Raw genomic sequence first — 12796 nt, 5'->3', positions numbered from 1 at the left:
AGCAGTTATTGATGGATTTATAAGAATCCGTCGACCAGGACAAGATTCAGTGACCACAAAGAGATGCAAAGACACACAAAACAACCAAAAAAAAGACACAAAATGACTTCAGAGAGACACAGTCCCATTGTCCTCAAATAAGATGATAATGAAGTCCCAATGTCCTGAAACAAGACGACAATTAAGTCCCAATGTCCTCAAACGAGACACGATAAAGTCCCAGTGTCCTCAAACGAGACAGACTAAAGTCCTAATGTCCTCAAATGAGGCGACAATAAAGTCCCAATGTCCTGAAATGGGACACGATAAAGTCCCAATGTCCTCAAACGAGACGACAATAAAGTCCCAGTGTCCTCAAACGAGACACGGTAAAGTCCCAGTGTCCTCAAACGAGACGACAATAAAGTCCCAAAGTCCTCAAACGGGACACAATCAAGTCCCAATGTCCTCAAATTAGACGATAATTCAGTCTCAATGTCCTCAAACGAGACAATAATTAAGTCCCAATGTCCTCAAACCAGACATGATAAAGTCCCAATGTCCTGAAACAAGACAACAATTAAGTCCCAATGTCCTGAAACAAGACAACAATTAAGTCCCAATGTCCTCAAACGAGATGACAATTAAGTCCCAATGTCCTCAAACGAGACAGGATAAAGTCCCAATGTCCTGAAACGAGACAACAATTAAGTCCCAATGTCCTCAAACGAGACAGGATAAAGTCCCAATGTCCTGAAACGAGACAACAATTAAGTCCCAATGTCCTCAAACGTGACACGATAAAGTCCCAATGTCCTCAAACGAGACGACAATAAAGTCCCAAAGTCCTCAAACGGGACACAATCAAGTCCCAATGTCCTCAAATTAGACGATAATTCAGTCTCAATGTCCTCAAACGAGACAGTAATTAAGTCCCAATGTCCTGAAACAAGACAACAATTAAGTCCCAATGTCCTCAAACGTGACACGATAAAGTCCCAATGTCCTCAAACGAGACGACAATAAAGTCCCAAAGTCCTCAAACGGGACACAATCAAGTCCCAATGTCCTCAAATTAGACGATAATTCAGTCTCAATGTCCTCAAACGAGACAGTAATTAAGTCCCAATGTCCTCAAACCAGACATGATAAAGTCCCAATGTCCTGAAACAAGACAACAATTAAGTCCCAATGTCCTCAAACGTGACACGATAAAGTCCCAATGTCCTCAAACGAGACGACAATTAAGTCCCAATGTCCTCAAACGAGACAGGATAAAGTCCCAAGGTCCTCAAATGAGGCGACAATAAAGTCCCAATGTCCTGAAATGGGACACGATAAAGTCCCAATGTCCTCAAACGAGACGACAATAAAGTCCCAATGTCCTCAAACGAGACACGGTAAAGTCCCAATGTCCTCAAACCAGACATGGTAAAGTCCCAATGTCCTCAAACGAGACAACAATAAAGTCCCAATGTCCTCAAACGAGACAACAATAAAGTCCCAATGTCCTCAAACGAGACAACAATAAAGTCCCAAAGTCCTCAAACGGGACACAATCAAGTCCCAGTGTCCTCAAATTAGACAATAATTCAGTCTCAATGTCCTCAAACGAGACGACAATTAAGTCCCAATGTCCTCAAATTAGACGATGATTCAGTCTCAATGTCCTCAAACGAGACAACAGTAAAGTCCCAATGTCCTCAAACGAGACAATAATTAAGTCCCAATGTCCTCAAACGAGACAACAATAAAGTCCCGATGTCCTCAAACAAGTGCTTCCTAATTAACAGCGTCTCAGCTTGTTACTGTTGCTAAAACTGGTCAAATTTGTTGCCATATCAAACAACAAATATTATTAATCACCATCAGTGTTTAGGTTAGTAACACTTAACAATGGTTCCCAACTGGTGGTTCACGATCGAAAAGTGGGTCGTGGGTCCATTCTGAATGGACTGCAAGTGACCTGCGAATGTGTCATGTTTTCAAAAAACATACTTTATTTTTAAGTACACTGGATTTCCAGCACAGAGCTTTTATTTTGAAGTGCTGTTTCCTGCTGTAGAGCGAGTGGCTAACAGACAACTACTTGATAAAGACAGTAAACTAGCTTGATGACATGGCCAAACGGAAGTGCAATGCTGAATGTGACGAACTGTGTGGATCTTGAACTAATAAGGAGAAACCTGGACCAGTTGGGAATTGCTGGTCTATAAATCTCGCTTTCATTGTGCAGTTCTGTCTGCCACCACATACGATCTCCAAGAAAATGAAGGCTCAATTTACAGCACAAAGGAAGAACATCAACTAGGGCTGTCCCAAATATCATAGCTTCACATTTTCGAAACATCAGTTTTTAGTCGTCGCACCAAAAATAACATGATATTTAGCCACTTTGTTAGAATGCAGGCCACAGTAAGATTAGCCATAATACCTAAACAAAAAGGTGTTAATTGCAGCTTTCAGGTGATTTGCCAATCTTGTTGTATATGTCATTTGTTGCTATGTCAGTTTCCTCTGGCATATCTGGCACTCAATTTTTTTGTGGGTCATCTTTTGAAAATATTGAAACATTTCCGTGCTTAGATAGATTAGCATGGCAATGATCTGAGCTTTGAAGCTTCGAAGCATTCAGAGCAGTCCTTGTGTCAACCATTGGGCAACCAAAACAGGAAGAGGATAGCGCTTTTGTTTTCCTCAGTAGCTATCGGTAGCTATGCCCAGTTACTGCAGAGTATCATGGTATGTTCTTTGCAGTTAATATAACCAGTAATGGATATAATGGACATTGGAACAACCAGAGTACCTGTGCCAACTTTAAATAAAAGTATCAATATCACAGTGTAAAAATATTCCATTACAAATAAAAGTCTCAAAATTTTACTCATGTAAAAGTACAGAAAGTTTATCAACAAAATGTTCTTAAAGCTGTTATTCTTTTACATTGTTTTGCCACTTGGGGGCAGCACAACAAGCTGTAAACACAGCACATAATATCACCTTATAAAGCTGATATGGTGAACTTGTTAGCAAACAGTTGATACGGAGCAACATTAGCCTTCATTTGGAGTCATGTTTGTGTCCACCTGATGAATGCAAGTCCAATATTTACTCTCCTTTTAGCTCAGTTTTGGTCTCTACCAACACTAGAGGGAAACATCTGGATCTGTAGCTGCTACAGGTTTCACGATGTTCACCAGCTAGTCTCTAACTGTGTCTGTTTGTTTTATGGATAACAGAGCAGTGAGAGTGGACCAAACAGTAAAGATTTGGACTGTAAAACCAACATTTTACTGCTGTAGTTGCTTAAGTTGGACCTAATTTTAACCACTTAATACACTGAAGAAGACTGTGTGATACGGTTGAGAGCTCTGGACAAAGCTGAAGTGAGAACCTTCAGTTCTGCTTCGGTAAGAGTAACATTACCACAGTGTTGTGGCATCTTGTTTAATTATATTTTGTTCATATTATTTCTCTTGCAAGTTTAAATTGTACAAATCGTTCACAGCCAGCACACCAGCAAGCATTATATATATATAAAAAAATAACTTAAAGTATCAAAAATAAAGTACTCATAATGGAGAAAAATGTCCCTCAAACGCATTAAATATAATTATTATTAAGTATTTTTTTGTGTAAGTGACATTTTACTGTTGTAGTTGGTCCAGGTGGTGCGGATTTGAACTTATATTTCATATGTTATTCTTATATATTTTCAAAAGAAAAAAAAAAAAAAAAGATGAAGAGGATGATGAGGTCTGTGTAATATGGGTTAAAGCTCCAGTAAAAGCCAGTGAGTTGTATTTCAGTTGGGATTGTTAAGCGCCAATGTCTGGTTTCTATTCTAAGACAACACATGCTTAAACAGATCCATGACGACTGAGAAAACATCAGCTGCTGATGAAGACACTATGATGCAGTTGAAACACCCGGAAAAAGCTAGTAGAGAATAAACGTTAATATTTTATACATTAAAATTTTAAATAAGGAAAATAACTGTTGATTGTAGCTGTCAATTAAATAAAAAATGTTTCTCTCAAATTAAGTGGAGGATAAAGGTACTTAAAAAAGGACCATACTTGAGTAAATATATGTTTATCTGCTGACCTGCATAATAAAATAAATTAAAAATATATTGTAAACAGGTGTAAAACAAGTCTTACCTGGTCTCTTCTTCTGCAGTGTCTCGCACATTCATAGCAGGTTTGGTTTCACATTCACCATCCTTTCATCCTTCATTATGTTTTATCACACACACACACACACACACACACACACACACACACACACACACACACACACAACTTCACCGCTTCATATTACAAACAAACACCACATGATGCACACCTTCCTTGGGGGATTGCCCCCTTTATTTACTGGGATTCCCAGACTTTTTGTTTCCCTTTCCATGCTGCTCATCGTCTCCATCACTGATGGGTGTGTTAAGGGATGTTTTTTTCCAGATATTTGTTTCCTGGAGGGAGACAGTGAGATCAGTGGGATGTTATTCCAACACATTAATCTGTAATGCAACCAGAGGAGCGAGGGAGGGTGTAGATACAGTTTTTTTTAAACCCTGCTGAGTGCTCAGGAAGATCAATCCTGCCTCCTGCTGCTCACACTCACACAGTGTAGCCTTTGTTTTTGAGTATTTGTATTTTATACTCCTTTAAACTTACACTCCACTGAAATTTGGAAGCCACTTTTAGCTTCAGTTTATTTGGCATATTCAGATTATTAATTGAAAAAATCCAAAATGGTTTATTGTAGATTAAACCATCCAGCAGTATGTACAGTGGTTAAAATTAGATTTAAGTTTATCTAAAGATAAAAAAGATTTTTGACCACATTTTACACTAATACTATTACACAACATATTTCTCTTCATAAATAATCTGTAGATCATGATACTGTCAAAAATAAAAGTGGGGAATCATCATTGTTTGAAATACTCACAGTGTTCCTGTGCTACAAATTTATAAAAAGTAAGGTTGTCGATCGATGTCGGTGTGTAGATGTACTGGTCGGTGTTGGTGTGTAGATCTACTGGTTGGTGTCAGTATATATCGTTGGAAAGCCTGATTAGTCACCTTTACAATAAGGTATAACTTGTAAGGATTGTGCTTCTGTGCTATGAGCAACACAGCTAAACGTGTGGGTAGTGCCCTTGCAATATTCTCCTGTTGGTATTCACTCTTATTTTGAGTTGCTTGGTGGATTGGATGATTGCGCTCTCCCACAGTAATAAAGGAAAAAACAACACATATTGGCCATTTTACACTGTCAGGGACCTAAGTGGCCTGCCGAAGAACCACACACAGTCACAACAGCGTGGCACCTCCTCCTCATGCTGGTCACCAGCCTGGTCACATTTTGCTGTGGGATGGCATCCCATTCTTCAACCAAGAGTTGGTGAAGGTCAACCAGCACAATTGTGTTTGTCACTCTGGCACTATCAGCACGCCCAAGCTGATCCCACAAGTGTTCAATAGGGTTGAGGTCAGGACTGCTGGCAGGCCATTCCATCCTCTCCACTCCCGAATTCTGGGGGTAGTCTGTGATAAACCCTGCTCTGCGGGGGCGAGCATTGTCATCCTGGAGGATGGAGTTAGGCCCCAGACTGTGGAGATATGGGATTGCCATTGGTTGCAGAATTTCATCTCGATATCTCTCTGTATTGAGATTGCCTCCAATGATGACAAACCTCATTTTCCCAGTGAGGGAGATGCCGCCCCACACCAGCACACTGCCTCCACCAAAAGATGTTACTCTATCGGTGCAGCGATCAGCAAAGCGTTCTCTGCATCTTCTCCGTACTTTGATCCTGCCATCCAGCTGCCACAGACAAAACTATGATTCATCCCTGAACATGACGTTTGCCCACATTCTTTGGTTCCACTGTTGATGCTGTCAACACCAGCACAAACGGGGCCTGATGGTGAAGTGCAGTCATTGCAGGCTACCTGGCAGCCTTATAAGCATGAAGACTGGTCATGTGCAGTCTGTTCCTCACCATCTGATCAGAGATCCGTCTGTGGTACCGTTGTGCAAATCTTGCCTGTAAATCTACCCTGTAAAGCAGGGGTGAGTAACCAGTGTTCTTGGGGTGTTGTCTTCTGAGGACGCCCACTTTACGGTCTGTCTTTGGCTTCACCAGTCTCACGGAATTTGGTCCTAAGTTTGGAAATGGCACCAGGGCTGACACCAAATAATGCTGCCACTCTGCGTACCAGAACACCAGCTTCCAGTTGCCCTATTGCACGGGCCTTGTCCTGACGGGACAAACAAGGCATGTTGATGCTTGGAGCACACATAAACTGAACAAAGTTGCAGGACCCATGCACACAAGTGCTGTCAATTGGGTACCAATCGGGTGCCAGTCATACACCTGTGATGACACTGGCACACACCTGGCAGCACTTCAAGCTCAACACAAGAGTGAGTAGGCTACCAACAGAAGAATATAGCAGGGGATTTTGGCACAATTTTTTGGGGCGCTACCCATATGTTTAGCTTTGCTGTTCAATCCACAAATGCATGAGACTTACAAGTTGCACCACGTTGTAAAGGTGTCTAATCAGGCTTTCCAACGACATTAAAAACAATACCAATTGGTATTATTAAAGAGGAGAAATAATCATCCCATTTAACATTTCCGAACTTTTTTTGAGGAGTTTATATCCAACTGTAGTACATGTTTGTTACCCCTAAACCCAAGACTAATGTTTTAAAACACGCTTACTCATGCAGAATAGAACATATGTATGTGATTTCTGTGTCTTTATCTTTTTCAGAGGAAAAATAAATCAAATATAAAGTCATCAGTCTGGTGAGAATCAAAAAATCAGAACAGAACACACATTTAATTGGCCAGGAATAAGTTTTATATAAAATTTGAACAGTGGATACAGAGGCGATATTATGTGTATAAAAAAATACATACAATAAAAGGAAAATAAATGAATCTTATCTTTTTTCTATTTTGAGCAGATGTTCAAGTTAGCTGATGAAATGTAAAAGGCACTAAATGTACAACATTCCAGTTTTAAAGACGTTAAACAGAGGCTAAGGTCATTCCGAGATTAACGAAAAATAAAAACAAAAATCACAGGGAATTTGTTTGTCTTTGATTTGCAAGACATAGTGCAGATTTTACAACATAACATACCAAACATTTCTCAAATAACACACAACTATTTACCATCGAAAAACACTAAGCACGCACTTTAAGACTCGTCTGGAGTGAAGAGTGCGACCTGCATTCACTCAACTTTGCGAAACCAACACACTGAACATTGCGCGAGCTTGGTCAGATCGGATATCTTTCATAACTTATAGTTTACATCACAATTTCTACAACAGCACTAAACACTGCAACAAGTCACGATTAGGAGCAAAGCGACCAGCAGTAAAGGTTTGTCGGTATCATACAGGTTGTGTTTGATTTGGTGAATACACAGATGTACATGCTAACTGGTAAAGAAACAAACAAACATAAAACAACACAGAACATGAAGATGAAACACACCTGGAAGACTACAGCGCCTGCACTGCGTGGTGTCACAGCCACGAGTCGAGTCAGAAGGGAATGAATTAAGATTTTCTTCAGCGAGAATGCAGATGTCAATGTAAATAAGTATTTAACCCAAAAACAGAGACCATTTGAAATAAATTAAAGCTTAGCTCTGCTATAAAATACTCCGGAGAAAGTTTAATTTTTGGTTTGAGTGTAGAATTTAAAATAATAGTAGGACACAGTCAAGAGTTAATGTTAATTTAAAGTTTCCCATATTCTGGATTAATTGCTGTGATATTTTGTACAAACATTCATGGTTTCCGACTGATGAGAGGATAAATCCTAACAACTTGGTGGGTCCTGGCTTTGAACTTAGCTTCCTCTAAAACAAATGACCAAAGTCCTGGAAATGATTGCTAACATTGCATGCTAACATACTCTATGCTAGCATGTTGTGCTAAGACACACAGTAAGCTCTCAGGCAGGAATGTCAACATATTTATGCACGTTAGCAAACTAACAAGCTAACAATACATTTTTTTCAATGTTAGCATGCTAACATACTCAACACTAGCATGTTGTGCAATGACACACAGTGTTAGCAAAACACTTGAAACTCTCAGGCAGTAGGTTACTTTTAAACATGTCAACATACTAATGTTAGCCAACTAACAAGCTAAACATTGCTGCTAGCATGCTAACACACTACAGAACATGTTAGCATGTTGTGCTATGGCACACAATGTTAGCTCTCAGCCAGGAATGTCAACATATTTATGTTACCATGTTAGAAAACTAACAAGACAAACATTACTTTTGTTGTTAGCATGCTAGCATACTACACCCTAGCATGTTGTACTAAGACACATAATGTTAGCAACACACTTTAAACAGTGTTTTCTTTTTCATTGTTAGCATGCTAATATACTAAATGTTAACATGCTGTAGGCACATGGGGATTTTAGGATTGTAATTTGTGTTGCATGTTTTGGTTTTTGGTTTTATATTTATTGGCTTTATTGGTGAGACAAAGACACGTTTCCTTCTCTGATGGGACAGTACAGTTCTCTTCTATTCTACTGACTGGGTTTTAAGGTGTGTAGTGAGCTTCACAGCCATTACTGCTGCAGTCTTTTAGTCTTGTAAGGTACACATTGTGAGCACAGTGGTGCATGAACCCTTTGAAATTAGCAGACAAAGGAAATCTACATTATCAGTGACATTCACAATGATACAATCAACTCTACTTGGGACAGGAGTAGCCAGCAGCAGTAAGTTAAATCAACTTGGGCAACAAAATATTCTCTATCTTGGATGTGTTTAAAGCTGCTATAATCAATTCTTAGTAGCAAAAATGTATTAAACTAACCAATCTTTTGGGTTTAATGTGAATGTGGCATTGAAACAAACAGCCTTATAGCTCAAAAAATGACAGAAGGAGCTGCATCTGACATTCAGATCATTAATATGGCTGAAAAACGCTATGCCGTGTCGAGATATGGTGATGTAATGGCGTCCTGACCAGAGAATGAAGTCACACAGTCTGGCCGCATGTGCATGTGAGTCCCTGTGAGTCCCTGTGAGAATGTCCACCTGGGTAGCTAATTGACGGCACTCTGCACTGCACTCATACAGCTGTTATCACTGACAACAGGACTGTGTCTTCACTGAAGTGTAACGCCCACTCTCTGGCTCCCCACAGCTTGACAACTCTTTCTGCACTGTTGCCGTTGTTAGCACTGTTTATTGAGTTAGCACCGTTAGCTGCTAGCCGCCGGCTCAGCGACCTCCATGTTGAGAATCATATGTGTTCTGAATGTCGCAGACAGCTCCTTTCATTTTGTGGAGGTTGTTTTTGCACACTGTTGACTGAAGAAAATTTCATTCAAGCCATTTTGAGTCGATAGGCTCAACACTTCCTGCAGGCACTGTAAACATTGGTGTGTTCGCTGACAAATAATTAAGACTTTAAAAGGAAAGACGAGAAAACATGAAGCATGCCACCAACTTTCTAGACCTCTACAGCAAACTGCTTTCCTTCTCTGGAAAGACATCCACAGCCACACCACACTGGAATGAGTTACAGTAAACAGCACTATATCTTACATGAGCAGGAAATATATACAAATACTGGTCAACATGGAAATTTACTGCATTCTGAATCACAAGCTGAAGCTGAAGGCATTTAGACTGGTTGCAACACAAATATCATTCTCATAGGTAACCACACCGTTTACGAACAGAATCATAACATAAATTTGGCTTTTAAATGCTTCAAACAAAATAAAAATCATACAAATTTGGAATGCATTTTAAAGCTTAAAAGCATCTGAAAACAGAAATATTACTTAATGATATTAGATATTTGGCCCATTAGTTTAAAAAAAAGAACTTTACACAATACATAGATGGAAAACAGGATGGATATTTTCATAATAATGGTTGTTATGTTAGTAAATTGCATGCAAACAGTGTATTTAGCATTCGTTTTGTCCAACAAATGAGAGCTCCCAGTTTTCATAGAAGGAGATATTTCACCTCAGTTTAACAGTTCAACATTTTGTTTTCATTTCAGAATTACTCAAAACTAAGCTGAAATAAAGCCCAGGTAATTATCACTTTAAACTTCTTTTTTATTCTTTTGAATCACACCCTTAAAAAGGCAGAACACAAAACCTCTACCTGGGGTGCACTGCCTGTTTGTTTACATGCACTTTGAATAAACAAACCAAAAAAAAATACAGACGCTCAGAGCAACCGTGGAAACACGAAGTGCTTAAAGAGCGTGTTCCACTGAGGTGAAAATCAAACGGGAGGCAGTGTCTTTAAAAGGTACCACAAGAACATGCCAGGACTCTACAGAAAACTGAAGCATTCACAGTAATACAATGTCAGACGTCTTCTTCTGCGTCACAACTATCTGAGAAGTACCAGATTTAGTCTGTAGGTGTCGTTATTAACTGCATGCAAAGTTACTGAAGGCAAATGTAAAAGCTAACTCTACATTATTTGCCCCGACAAAACAAGATCACTATGGAACTGCCCAACAATGGAGATGAACTGTGGCTTCAGCAGCCTGTTGCACCAGCTTTATATGGAGTGTCATGAAAGAGTAAAGCTTTAATTTTACAGAAATAGGCTTCAGCATAACAGTGAGTTATAACATAGAGCTAAGACACAACGTAAAATGTGAAGCAAGTGCAACGCTAGAAAGACACTGTACAGATTAAGATTTTTATTCCACGTATTATTCTTCCCCATCAAACCCTGGCACCTACATTGCCCATAATTCCACTCCGCCACTAACTGACTGTTCCTGAATTCAGGTGCGTTAGGCTAGTAGCGGTAATGTGGCCTGCAGCCTTTAGCCATTATGCATTAGTGCTCTTGAAGACCTGTAAACAGACTTTGATGTGAGGCTTTGGTGTGCTGCGACTAATTTTAAAATCAGGGCAGATTTCTACCAGAAAGAAACTGTTAATGAATAAAATAACTGATTTAAAGTTTGAGCAGCTCAGTGGTCTGATGCCAAACGATCCATTATTTATTGTTGTGAGCTGCTTTAAATATTACTGGGAGTAGTATTTTACATGTTTGGATAGGGCTGCATAAATATATTACACGTATCTTTTATTCTGATATATTTAGACTTGCCAATGATTTAATCTCACAATTTGGACACAATCCTACTTAGCCACTGGAATCTAATTCTACAAACAGTACAATACTAATAATATTAGTGTACCCTAATCAGGTTTAAACAGAATAAACACACATGCAGCTGTCACGCAGACTTCTTCCCATCTTACAGCCATTCATTTTGTCCATGGTCTTTTTGTCTTCAGTACAATTACACAAAGTAACGCTGCCTTTCCCTTTTTAAATTAACATTATTGAGGATGCAGCCACCTTGTTTAAATAAAAATGATTGGACATCGATTAGGCTTTCTGTGTGGAGTGTGAGCATCCAAGTCATGAAATGTTGAATCATGACTGAACCGCACAGTGTAAGCACAGAGCATACAAGATCAATAAATCATATAATGTCCATCCAGCTTTACTCATTCCTGATCAACCATTCTCCAAACAGACTGATGATGAACATTTTTCTTTCATATTTAAATTAGGGTACACACTGTTTGTTATAGCTCCCTTTATGTTTTGTGGTCATTATTACATGCCCGTGTGATTTTTAGGTGCATTCACAGGAGCGGGGAATTCTGGCTTTCCACGACCGTAGTGTGTCCTTCATGAGATATTTTAATGGTATAATAACCGTCTTGGAAAATACCGCAATTTCATGGTATCACAGTATTACAGAATTTATATTATCATCAATCAGAATTACCTTTAAAGGGATAAAAACTGATGGGCTATTGTTGGTTCAACACAAGTTTTATTACTTTAATTGAAACTTGAAACCATTTTGTTAATGTCAGTATGTGTAAGAAGTCTATCCTTTAAAAATAACTAACATAAAAGGTGAGATTCTTCGATAGACAGAGACATAAATAAGCAAATGTACATGATATGTTAACCGTCAGCTTTTCTATCACGCTACAACCCTAGTGTTGTCTAATGTTAGCTCGTTCACATGCAACAGGATAAACTGTATATTTTTAATGCCTCACTTTCCCCCAAAAGTTCGTCATGTCAATTTATGCAATGTGATTAGTTTTGATTCATGTACGATATGTGCGTAGTTTTAGTAGTGATAGTTTAACATGTGTTCAGCTGGTGCAACAACCTGCAGAACCATTCGTAGGCACAAAGCTACAAATCAAAATTAAACATCTTAACATGTGGAATGATATTGATGAAGGCATTCGTATTTTGAACAATTTAAAGGCTGATGGAGTGATGTAGTGTCCATTAAAGTGTTTCTTTGCTTCAGTTTTTTTGTCTATACAACAAAAGCACATGGAGACATTACTTTATCATATTAACAGCATCATGCTTTCAGAGGACAAAAAGATGAGAAAAAAATAAAATAAAATTTTGCACCGATTTTTGTCCCTGTTGATATATTCCCACCCTTCCCAAGAGCAGCTGATAGAGAGGTCTGATACTTTACTGTGTTTTTATTTTTATGCTTTTGGTCCCCAGTTCCTCTTCAGTTTTTACGAATGTCAGCATAGACCACTGGCTCCATCTTGTGGAATGAGTTTTTGCTGCCTGAGTGATCCAACTGGGCATATATCACCGGGCCCTGCAACACAAAGAGAAAAGGGCAGAAAAGAAGTCAGTAAAAAATACAAATATATCCAGATAGAGCAAAAGACAGAGAAGAATCTTCACACA

General features: G+C 39.0%; 1 protein-coding gene across 1 annotated transcript in view; it reads right to left on the bottom strand.

Annotated features, from left to right (window-relative positions):
* Window positions 1-8850: 8850 nt before the first annotated feature.
* The window catches only part of mpzl1l (myelin protein zero-like 1 like), a 28864-nt gene continuing 24918 nt past the window's right edge, over window positions 8851-12796 (bottom strand). The window contains exon 6 of the mRNA XM_049591275.1: window positions 8851-12704. Coding sequence (XP_049447232.1) covers window positions 12609-12704 — 96 coding nt within the window. The 3' untranslated portion in view covers window positions 8851-12608. The remainder of the gene's footprint in view (window positions 12705-12796) is intronic.

This window comes from Epinephelus fuscoguttatus, linkage group LG12 (genome assembly GCF_011397635.1).
Source record: "Epinephelus fuscoguttatus linkage group LG12, E.fuscoguttatus.final_Chr_v1".
NCBI classification, from domain to species: Eukaryota; Metazoa; Chordata; class Actinopteri; order Perciformes; family Serranidae; genus Epinephelus; species Epinephelus fuscoguttatus.
The sequence above is the reverse complement of the archived record's forward strand: the minus strand, read 5'-3'. Positions and strand labels throughout refer to the sequence as shown.